The sequence below is a fragment of the Anopheles coluzzii genome, chromosome X (genome assembly GCF_943734685.1).
Source record: "Anopheles coluzzii chromosome X, AcolN3, whole genome shotgun sequence".
Taxonomy (NCBI): domain Eukaryota; kingdom Metazoa; phylum Arthropoda; class Insecta; order Diptera; family Culicidae; genus Anopheles; species Anopheles coluzzii.
Genome location: NC_064669.1, coordinates 9,595,492 through 9,611,562, shown reverse-complemented (window position 1 = coordinate 9,611,562; position 16,071 = coordinate 9,595,492). Strand labels below are relative to the sequence as shown.

The 16,071-nt window shown below is 48.6% G+C and overlaps 3 protein-coding genes across 3 annotated transcripts; 2 read left to right on the top strand and 1 right to left on the bottom strand.

Moving 5' to 3' along the window:
• The first annotated feature begins 955 nt into the window (after nt 1-955).
• On the top strand, nt 956-4,819 carry LOC120957333 (uncharacterized). Its single transcript, XM_040379483.2, has 4 exons — nt 956-1,295; nt 1,746-2,115; nt 2,220-2,705; nt 4,667-4,819. The coding sequence occupies exons 1-4, from the start codon at nt 1,281-1,283 to the stop codon at nt 4,720-4,722; spliced, it is 927 nt and encodes a 308-aa protein (XP_040235417.1). The 5' UTR covers nt 956-1,280; the 3' UTR covers nt 4,723-4,819.
• Nucleotides 4,820-5,270: 451 nt separating this feature from the next.
• On the bottom strand, nt 5,271-8,750 carry LOC120957340 (uncharacterized). Its single transcript, XM_040379495.2, has 4 exons — nt 7,696-8,750; nt 7,043-7,293; nt 6,114-6,348; nt 5,271-6,021 (listed from the first exon to the last, which is right to left on the bottom strand). The coding sequence occupies exons 1-4, from the start codon at nt 7,732-7,734 to the stop codon at nt 5,887-5,889; spliced, it is 660 nt and encodes a 219-aa protein (XP_040235429.1). The 5' UTR covers nt 7,735-8,750; the 3' UTR covers nt 5,271-5,886.
• A 3,769-nt stretch (nt 8,751-12,519) lies between these two features.
• Nucleotides 12,520-14,029, top strand: LOC120956748 (peptidoglycan recognition protein-like). Its single transcript, XM_040378468.2, has 3 exons — nt 12,520-13,154; nt 13,228-13,465; nt 13,537-14,029. The coding sequence occupies exons 1-3, from the start codon at nt 13,088-13,090 to the stop codon at nt 13,832-13,834; spliced, it is 603 nt and encodes a 200-aa protein (XP_040234402.2). The 5' UTR covers nt 12,520-13,087; the 3' UTR covers nt 13,835-14,029.
• Nucleotides 14,030-16,071: the final 2,042 nt, after the last annotated feature.

The following is a 16,071-nucleotide window of genomic DNA, read 5'->3' as shown; positions in this document are numbered from 1 at the left end:
TTGACGCACCACCCGTGGGCTCGTGCATTCACCCAAAATTGTACAAGATGTACTGCAAGAGCCGATGGAACAGAGCGTACACACACACACACACTGCACGATGAGAAGAGGGCGAAAGAAGAACGAACGCAAAGCGGTGGAAGAGGAGATGCGCATCTCTACCTGTTGTTGTGGTTGTTGTTGGTTGTTGGTTGTTAAGATGCCATCTCCACCTAAAGGTCTCCACCTCGCCGTGTGTCCCATGGCATGATGAAACGATCGAAGCCTACGGTGCGTGTGTCTGTGTGTGAATGATGATATTATGGTTTTATTGTGGGCTCGCATTATCTCGCACATTCCCGCCCCGGGATCAGCAGAAGTAAAAAAAAAACTTAAACTCTCACTCTCTTTCACTCTCTCCCGCGCATCAAAAGCCTCTGCCCACACGCATGTCTCCACCAACCCCAACGTGCCGCGTGAACCAACCTGTCTTAGCCGTGCTTGGGCGACGAAAAAAACTCCCCCCTTCCCCCGCTCCATACTCCAATCTCTCCTGCCCCTACCCCCCCTCCCCTCTCCACTCCTCCTTCTTCACCAGCTGGTACTTTCTCCCTGTCGCGCGCACACAGTTTCTCCCAATATCGTCTTCGCAGCTCCTGCGCGTCTCCCGGGCCCGGTCCATCTCCTCCGGTCCCTGTTCTGCATCTCCTCCTCAGCGAAGCATTTTCGGTTACCTGAGATTGCGTCGGAGACCCTCGGGGACTCTCCCTCTCTTCGCTTCACCTGCTGGCATCTTCAAGCACCATGCGCACACTCGCTATCTCGTTCGCTCTCCTTCGCCAGGAGTATGCCAGCAGCATCCAAAAGTGCCGGGGTAGGGGCATAGCATCGAAATCCCTGGGCCCCGCTCGTGGATCCCGGCTAGGTTTTGTTGCCGAAACCTTTTGTGTTTGGCGACACGGGCGCCGAGCGAGGGCCGTTTGCCGGGCTGGAGGACCCCGCCCGCTACCGTGGTGCGGTGGGGGAAGATGACTATATTTAAGCGGTCCGTCCACAATATCCAATCATCACAGACAGCCGAGCAGTCGAGACAGCTCAATAGGAGCTCCCAGCCCCAAAGCAACGAAAATCACCAACAAAGCGGCACCTGCTCCTCGCGGTCAAACCACAGTATCCTGCCCGGTGGCTCGCATATCCTTTTTCTAGTGCCTCAAGTGTGTGCTGGTGTGTGTGCTTGTGCCTGAGTGTACGTGTTGTGCTTTTGTGTGTGTGCGTTGTCGTCTGTTCGCATCAGAGCAACCATGAAAGTTTTAGTGGTAAGTGGTACAAGTGATGTTTCCTCAAGAATTGTGTTTTTTTGCAAAAAAAGAGAACCAGAAAACGGTGTGTGTTGCCCATAATATCCTAGAGCCCGGCGAACACTGTTCTCAGTGCGTCTGTCCCCCCACGGGCTAGTGCAAACAGTGTGCAAACAGCCAATGCCTGGTTTGTCCAGGATGTCCACAACTTCTTCAATCAATACTCACCAAAACTCCCCAACTTCCCAACACCTTGGGGCCAGCGATGCATTCCCACAAGGAAGCTCCCACGCATCCGGGAGGGCTTAATGGGCTTGCAAAAAGAGATAGAGAAAGAATCGTCAATCGACAAGTCACGTAGTAATTGTTCTTCTGTTTCTGTTCTGTTCTCTTTCCACGCTCCCTGCTATCAAATGCTGCCGCCTGCCCGTGTCAACTGTCAAACCCCGAAATCCCCGTACCGCGTAGGTATTAGCCTGTGTGGCCATCGTTGTGGCCCGCCCGGAACCGCCGGTCGGCGGCTACAGCCACCATCACCACGGAGGCCACGGAGGACACAGCGGGTACAACTACAACGCGCCTGTCCCGGCGCACACGCAGCCCTTCGGACACCAGGCCCAGTTCTCGGGCGTAGCCCAGTCGGCCGGTGGCTCGTTCTCCGATACGCTGTCGGGCGCCGTGACCGGCTCGTTCTCGGGCATCGCCAACACGTTGAGCGCCGGGAACGCCTTCACCAACGCCAACAGCTTCAGCAACGCGAACGCCTTCACCCAGTCCAACGCGAACGCCTTCACCCAGTCCAACGCTAACGCCTTCAGCAACGCCGGATCGTTTGTCGGTACGTGAGGCGCAAGTGCGAGCCCGCAACCTGTCCAATGTCCTAGTTCGCAGCTTGAACCCTTAATTTTTTTCTTTTTCTTCCTAATCCTACAACCACTACAGCTCCCCAGCAGCAGATCGTCCAGAAGCACATCTACGTGCACGTGCCGCCGCCAGAGCCGCAGCAGTCGTTCCAGCAGCAGATCGTCGCGCCCGGCCTGCGCCAGAAGCACTACAAGATCATCTTCATCAAGACGCCGCACCAGCAGCCGTCCGCCGCCCAGCTCGCCCTGCAGCAGTCCCAGACCGAGGAGAAGACGATCGTGTACGTGCTGGTGAAGAAGCCGGAGGCGGTCGGCGACATCAGCCTGCCGCTGCCGGCCGTCACCAAGCCCAGCAAGCCGGAGGTGTACTTCATCAAGTACCGCACCAACACGGAGGAGGTGCAGGCGCCGGTCGGCCTCAACGTCGGCTCGTCCGCCACTGCCCAGGCCGATGCCGGCGGTCTCGGCTTCCTCTCGTCCAGCGGGGCGGCCCAAAGCTCAGCCGTCGCCCAGAGCGCAGCCGTCGCCCAGAGTTCTGCCGTCGCCGGAGCCCATTCGCACTCGAGTAAGTATACGGGAGGGTTTAACGAACCCGAAAAATTCTATTCCTGTCTGTTGATGGGGGGGTAGGGGGAGCGAGGGTGGTTGACAGGGAGAAGGCTTTCAGTTTCAATTCAGGTCGAAGCTCGAGCCCCCTAAGAAACCAAAATCCCCAAAAGTGGTGAAAGTTGGTGGTTCTGACGGGTGATGCACTTCAGGGTTCTAGACAGCCGCTAAAAGGAGAAGCACGACCGCACGATTGTACGCGGTGGGCAGAGCAGCACAGCAGACACTGCTGCCATACCTTCCATCAAGTCTTCCAAGAACTCGCTCGGGCACGCTTTGAGCCCGGGAGAACATAAACGATTTTATGTCTTCCCTAACGGAGCCCGCGAGCCCCCTATAAATGTTCCCAACGGAGAGTGATTCAGACGCCCCCTTAGATTGCCGTTAAGTGCTGCAAACCGTTAACGAATTCTCGAGCCGAAAGTATCCCCATGAGGTGGTCAGTTCAGTGTCTTGTTCTGGCAGATCTTGAACAACCAGCGCCTGCAAGTCATCCGCCCAGTGCCTGTAGGAGTTGCATCGGTTTTGGAAGTCACCCCAAAATTCCTCCACCAAAAGCCATTAACCCCTAACCTCGGAAACGAAACTCGTTCTCCACATCTGCCCCCGCCCTCCATCTCCGGGTCTATATCCGAGAGCAGAGAAGAGTCTTTGGAGCTCGATTTCTTCCCATTTTTAAGATTGCCGCTTTTGAGGGAATCAACACCAACGAATGCCCCGAAAAAAAAAAACTAAACAACAAACGTCCCCATTGATCGAAGGACAACCCGGAGGGGAAGTGGAAGGAACTTTCACTTGCCGATGAGCGGTTTCGATCTCGGCAGGTTCGATCGGTTCGGGTGGTGCGGCGTTTTACGGCGGCAGATGACCGTTGTCAAAGTGTCATTTCAGTGGGATTTGTTTTTGCTGTCTGCTTTCCCGCACTGCTCGCATGCCCCCGGGTCGGTGACACACTGTCTGGTGCGGCTGCCCAGGCGAGGACTGGACGACGCACCTCCGCCCTATAAAGGGGTCGTGCGTGTGCGTTCGTTTGCATATCGGCCAGGCTTTGCGCTGGCCGAGAGAGTTTCTTTTTCTCCCTCCGGATGACACACACACACGCACAAACACACCCACATCCCCTTAGACAATCGATAATGTCTGGCGTGTGGCGTTCGATGTGGTAGGTTTGCTGCGGGAGGAGCAGGAGTAGAAGTGGAAGCATCCTCAAGGCATCCAGCGCAAGGTTTGCACTTTCCTTCACCATTGTTTGCGCTGTTCTGCTTTCCCTTTCGTCCCGTTTCTACTGCGCTCTCGCCCTCCCCTCCTTGTGTTTAGCAGTGTGTGCAGCATCTCCCCTCCCGGCATCATCGGGGCGGACAAGATTTGTTTTTATTGCATCCCCTCATCCCCCACAGTTCCGTTTCCTTCATTGCCATGTCAATGGCTGGTGGCGATTCATTTCTCTCATTAATTTTGATGGTTTCGATCATCGATTTTGGGGAGGGGGGCGGGGGGTCTCCAAGTTCGCATGAATTATTAATGAGACAACAAGCTCCCCTTCCTTCCCCGCATTATCGCTGTCCACTTAGGGGTGGAATGTTTACACTTCCGGCTTTCACATGCATCTCTTTGGGTCCCCACGGTTTTGGTTTTGTTTTTTGTGTCCGTTTCTCATACTCTTATCAGGAGTTCAGGATTTTGACACTATACGACCAGACCACTTCTTCGTAGTTCTTACACACAATAACTCGAAACTTTCAATTTCGAACGTCACCCTCGCCCTACCTCAACATTGGAGACAATTAGTAAGGAAGAATTCGCACGACTGCGCTAATCTGCAAACAAACCTGCCCGTGAAGATCTTCGCCGTTCGCACCATTTTTCGTAGTGCCAATATAACTCTAAACCATCTCGCTCTTCCCTTCCGTTCCATTGCAGACGTTCCCGCCCAGCAGTACGGTACCCCGGCGCACCACCATGGTGGCTACCACTAAGCCCTGAGCCCCCGCCTGGTAGTAGTCCTCTGCGCCCCGCTCACCCGTTAGCGACGCAGTGGAGTTTCGGGCACGACTCAACTCCTTCATACTTCTGGTATTCGCCATTTTTGTTTTGTTCTTCCTCTTTCAAACTTACCTTGCCTTAACGGTTTCAAATCTTGTCTTTCTTTTGCTCCAAAACAAAAAAAAAACAAACAACTTAGTTAGTACAATTTTTGTAAACAAACGCCCCAAAAAAATGCGAACCACTTTCGCAAAGTAAGGTGAAAAAAGATGTGAATAATAGCACATACAAAAAAAAACACACAATGTTTAAAAGTTAGGACACAAAAACAAAAAAGCGGTGACAAATTTTCTCTAGCATGTAAGCAAAGACAAAACTCCCCAAGAAGAGGCAAGCGAAATGGCGTACACGCGCACACCAAGCGGACGCGCGTGCGCCGAACACACCCGCAGCACGTAGCAAATTAATACTCGGTTAAATTATTTATCGCTCTATTGCTACTGCCAGCCATCTTTTTTTATTATTATCTCCACCTTCGTCCCCCCCCCCCCCCCTCTCTATGCAAACGACAGGTTCAAACGTTTCCATCTCTTTTCCTGCACGATCGTGCACGCGCCGCACTCGATCGCTTCCCTGACGATTTCTCGCTCGCTCGCTCGCGCTCTCTCTCTCTCTCTCTATCTCGTGCGCGCTTGCGTTACGGCTTGCGGGATGCTGCCGGCGCTTTGGTTGACCTCAAGCTCTCCAGCAGACCGATGGTGTGCGACACACAAGCCGAATGCTTTGAACCCAGGTGGCAGAGCACATGTTATAGTGTACTTGTTTTTTGTTTTGTTTTGTTTTTACGTTTCATTTTGTTTTCTCTTTCGTTGCGTTATACCACTATTTAAGTACACCTGTGACGACGACGACGACGACGTAGCAGAGCGAGAGGGAATCGTTTGGTGGGAAGCGAACGCGGGGCAGAGATAGAGTGAATGAAGAAATATAGAGATATTGAACATAACATAAATTCAGCTGCGCCGTCGCACGTGTTTGCGCTTCAATCAGTCCGATTTCAGTCCGAAAACAAGCCCAAACAGGGGTCGTCCGCCGCTTCCGGCGGCAAACCGTACAGCTTGAGATACTTGTGGTAGAGGTACTCGCCCAGGATGTACCTATAGCGGTACACCGTAGCTGTTGCTGGGGCTTTGGCTCGGCACTGGCGGTGGCCCGTACTCGGTCGGAGGCGTTGGCGCGCCGCTCTCCGGATATGGTCCACCGCCATTACTCCCGTGCTCGGCCGATGATCTCTGATCGATGGGGAAAGGGGAGGCAAAAAGAGAGACGGTTGGTTTTGGTACACTGGGCACACACACACTCGCGCACACTCGCGCACACGTACCTGGGTTTTGTAACGGATGAAGTACACTTCCGGCTTGGAGGGGGGCGTTGGCGCAACCGTCGGTATGACGATCTCTTCCGGCTCGTCCTGCTTCTTCACCAGCACGTACACGAGCGTTTTCTCCTCGTTCTGCTGGATCGGGGGCAGCACCGGTGGGGCCTGGGTCGGGGGCGACGGCGCCTTGATGAAGACGATTTTATAGTGCTTCTGGGGCGGCGGCACAACGATCGGTTTCCTGCAGAACCGAAAGAGGAAGAAGAAGTTGTTGTCGAAATTGTTAAAGACGGTGTGTGTGTGTGTGTGTGTGGTTGGCCATATCTTCTAGCAGTTACGGATCGTTTCGATTTGGAAAGCGGCGGGAGGAACTCAATCAATCCTGGCCCGTCTGCGACTTCCCGAAAAGGTCATCGTGCTTGCGGCGGCGGCGGTTCTCCTCTCCAGTTGCGCAACCGAAACCGCTGACACTGTGCAAGGGATGACACTCGGAGCTGAAAGTGAAATCAGTCGCCCGGCAACACCCCGACGCAACCAGCCGTGAACGTGCTTCTTTTTTTCTTTTTGCTTCGTTTTAATTGCCACCTTATGGATCTTCCCAATCCCACGCCCTATCATCATCCATCATGTGGGCACACACACATACACACGGCACGAAGAAGCAGAGAAAAGATCGAAACGGATGATGGTTGAAGATGGGTGGACCTCGAGGACCTACTTCAATATGCTGAGACACGGCGGAGACAAGCCGCACTCTATCACTTCGGGATGCCTCGCGTGTGTACTTCAAGATCTGCTTTCGCTTGCGATCCGGGTGGCACCCATCGCTTCACCCCCTTTGTGACCTTTTCCACGTCCACGGGGCTCAGCCAAAATCCTTGCGTTCCGGTTTTTTTTGGCGCATCTTGGAAATCCGTTGCGCAACGGCAGCTTACCTGGTCGTTACGTATTCCGGCTCCGGCGGTGGTACGTGCACGTACACGTGCTTGTGTATGATGGGTGCCTGCGTCGGCGGTCCGTACTCGGACGTGGCCGACCCGTAGCTGTTGATCGTGATGGATGGGGAGGGCGGCGCCGGCGGCCCGTAGCTGTAGCCGAGGGAGCTCCCTCCCGGACCCGTGTCGTGCGAACCGGGCGACGGACCGAGCACGGGCGGTTCGGGACGGGCGGCAAGATTGCCCAGTTGCTGGAAGGATAAGGATAGGGATGAGTGGAGACGGACACTGTGGTCACTGCAAAGGGTCTGGAAGATAGGGATCAAGCTGTGGCGTAGACTTTGAATTGGAACAGAACTCTCTTGCAGAATTCTTCAGACTTTGGGGTATGAAGTAGAATTATTGATGCTTGAATTGTAATTGAAGAAGTCAACGTCTCAATGTCGCAAACTCAATGATATCACAATTGATCTACTAGAGTAGACATAAAACTTGAGAAACGCATGACAACTTATTGCCAATGTGGAAATGGGATTTGGTGGAATTCAACAAAAGTTCAGAGGTTTTCCATTTCAAGATCTTCCAGCCACAGCTTGAAGAAGTAATTGATTGATTGCGGCGTTGATGGCATGATGATGTTTGATAGTGCTCACCATAAACATTAAACACACCACTGTCACTACGTGCGCCATATTGTGGCAACTGCACTAGCAAGCAATCTTCAGAGAATAACAGGACCACCTCGCTAGGTCTTTCCAGTTCTTATTGTTTTGTTTGTTTCTTGCTCCTCCAAAAAGGAGTCCAATTTCTTCACAGCACAGATTCACTCGCACTAGTACACCCTAGTACCGCATCAGTAGTTGTTTGCACTCAGCTACGATCCGTGCAAATCACGGGCACTCCCAAAACATCCCTCCGATGTGCGCTGGCAGAAGGGCTACAATTCACTAAGCAAGCATGAAGCGCATAGGATTCGTTTTATATCAAACAAAAACAATGGTACGTAAAGTGTTGCAACTGCAAGCAAACACCAAGACCGCCCCTCCCTACTAGGGTCTAAGAGGCAAATAGTAGTAGTAGATGCAATTGCACCGTTCGACACATCGCTTCGGTAGGCAAACCGTACGCTCGCGTTTGTTTTGCGATCGTAGATGCTCCGGATAATGCACCCACAAATCCCACAAACACACACACACACACACCCCGATCCTCTCGAAACAATACCCCACCGCCCATTGCTGAAGATGCGCGAGGAGGTGGGACGTCAAACTGTTAAAACTACCAATTTTCCGCAACCCGTTTTCCCTTTTCGGTGTCCCTTTCACGAATGTGCAAATCGGTCCGACCGACAATGGCTCATGCGGGGAGAAGAAGGTAGTAGCTTTGATTATATGCAGCTTCAAAGGGGGGCAGGAAGGGTGGCAGGAAAAAGGGACTGTAAAACAAATAAAAAGCATTGCCTCAATTACTGCTGCTAGATTGGGGGTGCCATTTGTGGCGATGAGGTAGGGAGGTTTGCAAGTAGCCTGAAGTGGAAAAATGTCGCCTACCAAGAATCTACCAAGTGGCCGAAAGGGTTCGATTGCGAATCCAAACCAAATAGGATAGATGCGGAATAGGTTTTCCTGAACTCTACACTGCCCTGAAGTGTTGCATCAGACACCCTTAGCGACACCTTGCTGCAATTTGCTGGGGTCACTCGAACGCGGCAAAGCTCTTCTCAGCGCTACAATTTGCCACCTCTCCCCATTCGTTTCTGCCCATTCGTTGCTCAATCGTATGCACATTCACGTGCACCAGTCTTCCGAAATTGTGATGCACACGTGTTGCATGTACGTGTGGGTGTGTTTGTGTTGCAGTGCAAACGGTGGGCCAGACGGCGATGATAGTCGATAGTGGAAAGACAATGGGCGTTGCAGCAGGCGCTAATGACTCGTCTTGGGCCCAGCCAGGTGTCAGCTGCCGGTATGATCGTTATGGTGTGAAGATGGAACGTTTGCATGCCTGGGGCGTTTTGGCGAAGAAGACACTGGGCGGATACCTCTCAACGGCACCCGGCCGAAAACAATGCAAATCTCGGCGAAAGTGCAACGAGCCAGTGACCCAGTGCCACAGCATCCCGTACTTATTGTCAGAGAGAGCGAGAGAGAGAGAGAGAGAGAGAGAGAGAGAGAGAGAGAGAGAGAGCTAAAGAGTTGTTAATCGAAACCATTGCATTGCTTCACACCTAATGGGGGCGATGTACCAAACTCGACCCATCTTCCTGGATCGCGGGCACGACTCTTGTGGCGTGACTTGATGCCTCCGTACCAGCCCGTTTGCGAGTGTCGAAGAGAAGATCAGATCAGAAGACACATGCTCAACCGACACACACACACACACACACCCCTTGCAAGGTTTTATGATGCGTTAAGTCACGCTTTTAACCTCCACCGGGGGGGAGCAAACAATCCGGGGCGCCGCTCTGTAAACCGTTTGCATGCTCGCGTATGCTAATCGGGAGCGTGCGAACCCGGTCGTTCCCTCAAAACTCCCCCTTTTGCTCGAGTTGTTGTTTTGCTTATTTTTGATATCGAAATTCCCCTCCCCTAATGCGGAGTCTTATGCAACCGAACTGGTGTTGGAAAAACTTCTAGATCTCTCATTATTGCGCGCAACTCGCGGGTGCGAAGCATGGTGAGTGGCGATCACTTTCACTAATCCTGCGTAGATGACTGCGAATTGATAAAAGTCACATTAAAAAAGCCTTCGCATAATGATTAATTTCAATCATAATGAGTCAAATAATGTACTTTTGCATACTGCATCGTGTTGATGAGTGTACAATTTCTCTGAATTCATTTTTTATTGTTCTGGTTAATAGGTTAAGTTATCCAATCAGTCAATAGGTTAAGTTATCCAATGTTCAACGAACAAACCAATTTCTTGAAAGTGGTCCAATCAGACATACAAATCCTGCAAAATTGTGATTTATTTATTTGGTTATTTGTTTATTTATATTTGTTAAGTGATTGGTCATCATTTCGGCCTTATCACTGATCTTATAAACTATCTTATTAGTTGTCTAGGGTACACTGGTGGACATAAAAATAGGAAAAAAATTTTGGATGTGGAATAAAGGATGTGCAAGTTCTACCGTGGCCTGCGTTGAGTCCTGACCTCAACCCGATTGAAAATCTGTGGTCAACTCGCAAGCATCAGCTAAAGAACCAGCCTGCACGTTCAGCCGATGATCTATGGACACGCTGCAAGGTTATGTGGAAACGCATACCCAGAAGCGAATGCCGTAAGCTCATCGGCGATATGGCCAAACGCTGTCAGGAAGTGATAGCGATTAACGGTCACCACATTGACCGTTAGAATGTGTTTTCGCTCTGTGGAACACCGCAACACCTCCTCCCAACATCCACTTAAACAGTCCTTTTCAGGGCTACCAAATATTTCTGACAAGAACTATGTCTTTCGGTCACAGAAAAAAGTTCCTATTTTTACGTCCACCAGTGTAGCTATAAAGAACATAAAGTATCACGGTACATTATAACATCAGCACAAAATACATAACAAAGAGCATCACAGCAAGACATACAGGTTAACATTAGGAATTCTAGTCAAAAGAGTCATAGTGTGCATTGAATCTAATAGCCATCGCAGTCATAGGTTAATTATCGATATATGCACGTTTAGTTTGGTGTAGGAAATTAACTCTGGCTAAAAGGTCCGGTGAATGTATCTCTCGCTTTTTTACCAATTACTGATTTCCGTGAACATTTTTGATGCTGTAGCGTTTTGACAAATCCTCACTTGACTAGATCTGACGAAAATAGTATAATTGAGCTCTCAAAGAACCTAACGAAAGCATTCCTCTATTTTTTTATTTATTTTTTTTACACATATTCCACATTGTTTGCTTACATCTTCTTCTTCTTCTTTTTTTGCACAACAACCTGTTGTCTTATTCAACAGATATTTTATGAAACCATAATAAAATTGTGAATGCTCTAGTTGACTGAGATGTATTCCGGGTGATTAGTGATTAGACCTTTAGGTTTTTCTTGTGTCATACATAAAACAAAATTAAATAATCAAACCGTGAGGATAATTTTGTTTGCTAGCCACTTTAGTACTTAGGGAAATATCCACAGTGTGTATAAACAACTATACGAAAAAGTAGTATTTTTTTTATGTATGATATCCGGCCCACAGTGTGCATGGACATCTTCAATCCGGCCCTTTACTTTAAATGTTTGTAGATCCCTATCTGCAGCCCGTCTAGAGAGTTGGTCATTTTATCCCGAAAAGAAGCATTAGAAGCTCGTAAGAGTTCCAGGAGCAATTAAAGGAGTTTGTGTAGTGCACTCATTTTTTACCTTTAAATACTCAGTTCAAGATTAAAATCTCTTTAACCACTCAAGTCTCTTCTGCAGAGACTCAAACGCACTAAAAAGAATTAATATTGACACCCCTAGTCTGAACTTAACTTTCGATCGTTTCGTTCTTGCAACTACAATCCTTACAACAGATAATTATCAGTGATGCCAAAACTGCGGTTTTAAATGTTAAGAATGCGCAATAAGGTGTAATTAGTCTTGCAAAACAAAGGAAAATGCTGAACTTAAGATCTAAAGATTATCGAGATTCACTCATTCATGGTTGTAAGTGGCTAATTCCAGTTACATTAGGTTCATCTGCTTTGGAAGGTAATGTCTTCGAACCACTGCAACTGGCCGTATGTTTGTTGCAATGTTGTCCAGATAATGTAATGCGCCAGAGATCCATTTGTTGGTTCTTGGCTAGCTATGTAAAGGATTATAGGAAATTTCATTGTATTCGATGGACTAAGACCCGTTTTTCCATGATGAAACTAGGTTGGTCATCTTGGAGGTGTGTATGACTCGATATTAGATAACACTCAGAAGACCCCACCACAAGTTGATGGAATTAAATGTTTTACTCCAAGCTTCAGAATAATATCTCAAAAGCACTTCTTGTAATATAAACACGCATTAGGGTAAGAGATTATCATCATCATCAAAGGGTTTTTAAAATGTAATGGCTCCCCGCTCCAAGCGGGTTGTTATCCAATTGAATGCTGACAGCCACCCTAAAAAGCAACGCTTCACTGTTAAATTCCTTTTTTACGGCACATGCGCAATGTGGTGTAGGTGCCTACCCTTGCAGCGACCGCATGGAAACGCCTCATAAACCTGGTGTACCTCGTCCACCAGCTACGATAAAAAATGAAACCCCTAGGAAGTGCTGTAAAAGCGGAATCAGAAAAATCCCAGCGCATGGTGGGACTCCCCGCATAACGTGTTCGTTTCGTTTGCCTTTGCCCGTTGCTTTACACACGCGATTGGTAGTGGGGTGACCATAAGAACGAGCGTACCACAGCGCAGAGCAAAGAGAGAAGATGCGTTCCAGGTTCCATTTCGCACCTACACAAACGCAGACAGCATGCGACCGTGGTAGAGAAATTCCGGTCCCGGTCGATGCAGTGTGCCTTGCTCCACGCAGTGAAGAGCGCGCGCGTGTGTTCTAGCCGTCCGTGGACCGAATCTCTCTGTGTTGGTGCGCTTGAAAAATACCTCCAATGCGATTAGGCAGCTTAGTAAGCGTGCGGTCTGACAGCTGATAAGAACGTCGCCTGGCTCTCGGGTTTAAACCAGTCTGACGTGCAGGTGGAGGCTTAGCCGGAACAGTTTGACGGTCACAGACAGTAGAACAATTGAAACAGTGGCTTTGCGCTTGAAGATACGATCGTTCTCATAGTGTGAGTTACGGACCGGTCATCTACACTACAGTCGTGAACGGATTTGGATGTCAAGAGGCAGCAATAACACATTCGCCGCCGATTGTCGCGCACAGATGATGTGACGTAGTGTTTGTGACAGCCTCGACCCTGGAAGCGTCAGCTCTGTTCTGCACAGGTGGCCTTGTGAAATGTGAGCTGCAACAACCTACCTGTAAACTACTATAACTCACAAACAAACACAAACAGATAAGCAAACGTCATTCTGAGAGTCACTCTGAGCACAAATCAAGACAATGATGCTGTTCGGAGGCATTTTACCGTATCTGCTTGTGCTATGGCAGCTACTGGCTTCGGTCGATGGTGGGTAGACCGTTGTTCGAAAACTCCCGTCGTCTCTTATGGTAGTAATAACCAGATTTGTTGCATATTCTAGTCGCCTGGGCCCAGGACGAGCCGGCCCAGGAATCCGCCTGCCCAGCCATCGTGAAGCGGGCGGCCTGGGGTGCAGTCAAGTCGAAGAACGTCACCTACCAGCTGAAACCGGTCGCGAACGTGATCGTGCACCATACGACCGGGGAGCGGTGCGCGACAGTGGCCACCTGCAAGGAGATGGTGGCAAACATACAGACCTACCACCAGACCGACAACCGGTGGAGTGACATCGGCTACAAGTGAGCTTACGTTTAAGCACTAATGTTTATGTGGAATCCTCATATATTCTTCTCCCTCTCTCTATCTTCAGCTTCCTAATCAGCGGGCAGAATGTGTACGAGGGCATCGGCTGGCACCGGATGGGGGCGCATCTGCGCGGCTACAACGACAAATCGATCGGCGTCGCCTTCCTGGGCAACTTTGACCAAGAGCGGCCGACCCCCCGCAGCCTCAACCTGCTTGCCCGGCTACTGCAGTGCGGTGTCGAGCTGGGCGAGCTAGCCGACGACTACCGGCTGTACGGTGCCCGCCAGCTCCAGAGCACCAACAGCCCGGGCCGGTATCTGTACGCGAAGCTGCAAGAGTTTGACCACTGGCAGGCGCAATAGTAGAAGTAAAAGAACGACTCTGCTCTCTATTTGCAAAAGACAAAAAACCCGGAAATACCCAATATCAATAAAGAGGTTTTCACGTACATGGCTCGGTTAGGATGCGGTCCCGATCTTCGCCAACCCCGTGGTTGCGTGCGTTGTGGCCGTTTCTTTGCCGTTCGCTGTGCGGAAAACAATTTGAGCTATTCACAAGTCCTTGTCCTGTCCCGTTCGTTCGCGTCACTTGTTCATTTGGCGTACCGATGGGAAGTTACTGATAGGAGCGTGCAGCATTCCGGTGCCCGTAGAACTATTTTTCCCTCCCCACAGGTGTAAGTCCCCTCCGTGGAGGAAGCACTGGGACAGAATTTGTGTCTCCAAAACATTCGAACAAGATTTCTATCGCTCTAGGCTCATTTTTTCTACTTCCTGCTTCAATACTGTTTCAGGACAGCTCCTACAATACGTTCCAAAACTAAAGCACTCATCTACTTTTATTTAAGTATACTTCAACATTGTGCAATTAGTTTCAAGTTTAAATGACAACTCATAGTCACAGATACAGGTTACACACATCAGCTATAACTCGACTGTCACCTTTTCTTTTTATGATGATAATGATGATGTCCCGCCCTTTCCCCTGCATAGAATCGCGATGGACGAAATAATCTTAAAAATATTTGGAGTAGTATCATTAAATGTATCAATTTGAAACAAAAAGCAAAACAAACTGAATGAATGCCTGGGGACATAATTCTGACTAGTGCCTCAGGCAGGAGATAAACTCTTTCCAATCCCTACGCATCCGTCACATCCTGTGTTCATGTACCGCGCGTGTGTCTCTAGACTGTGCAGACTATTTTAAGGGAAGTGGGTGTAGTTTCGAAACGTTAAGATTCTATCCAGATTGCAATACTTTTACGTTGCATTCTGCTGCGCTCCTGCAGAGAAGAAACTTACTAATAAACATCGGAAAACTTACTAATCACCATTTTGGCCCATTCACGAGACATGACGGTTCCTGAATTGATTTTCATAATATTTTATTAAAAATAAAAATTGAGCTTTTTTTTGCTCCAAGGGTGGGATGGGATAAAATCGACACCATACGGATCAACCTAAAAAAATCGCCATAACAAAACCCTTTTTATCGTTGAATGGGGCTTTAAATTTGTTTTCTCTCTGCTAACTCGAAAGCCATAAAATTGGAAGTTGATGAGATCAAATTGGCTCTCCAGGTCGTGTAGATTCTTTCCATTCGTTCGACTAATTCTTTCTCCTGTTCAGTCCATCAGCTACGTATCCAATAAGTGTTGCTCTCGGAATTCAAAATGTATTAACTGCATGTTTTGTTGACATCGCGTATGGTTGTACAACTACTAGGCCATTTTTTAAATGAGCATAAAAATGTAGGCACCTTCAAATTACGTTACAATTATACTGTTGGAATACTACTAATAGACATCGAACTACTACCTAGTGAGGTATTGATTTTACCCCCGCTGGCCACACACGTTTTGGTGACATTGTCCACTATCTAGTATAATATAAAAACTACGTACCTTCATACAGAAGTAATAAATAATGTATATAAAACAATATATAATTAACAGGGCAACTGCAATTTAGTGGAAAATACGCCACATTTACTTAAATCTCAGAGGGTGTAACTTCACACCGAAGCACTGTTAGTCAGAAGCACCAAGGATTTTTTTTTTTTGTTTATTTTGACAATCGACAAGGTTTATGCTAAGTGCCGAGTGACACAACATATGCGAAAGAATTAGTATGAATAAGGTGTACTAACTTTTTTTCTTTCAAAAGAACCAATAAATACTAAAGCTGCAGAGGAAACGATTTAACTCCCCAGTGTCGAAACTACCCCAATTTCCCCTTATGTGGTTTTTGACGATAAATTATTGCTTTAATACGATTTGAAAACGTAAAAAGAAACACATCTGTCACATTTCGTGTAAACAATCAGTACAATTTGCTCCAAATAATGTAAAAACTATAAAATCTCATACCTCCAAAATTCAAAATTGAAAAGAGCTGTGTAACTCGAGAGCCGACTGCACTCCCCGCAAGTACTATTACAACAGGTGAGGCTTACTTCATGGAACACTAATTTGTAATAAATCTATTTCATGTGTAGATTTGTTTATTGTTGACACTGCCAATCCAAAGCATTAGTGGGTTGGTTTTTGTTTAATTTAATTGTTTTCACCCATTCACCACAAAGGTGGACACTTTAG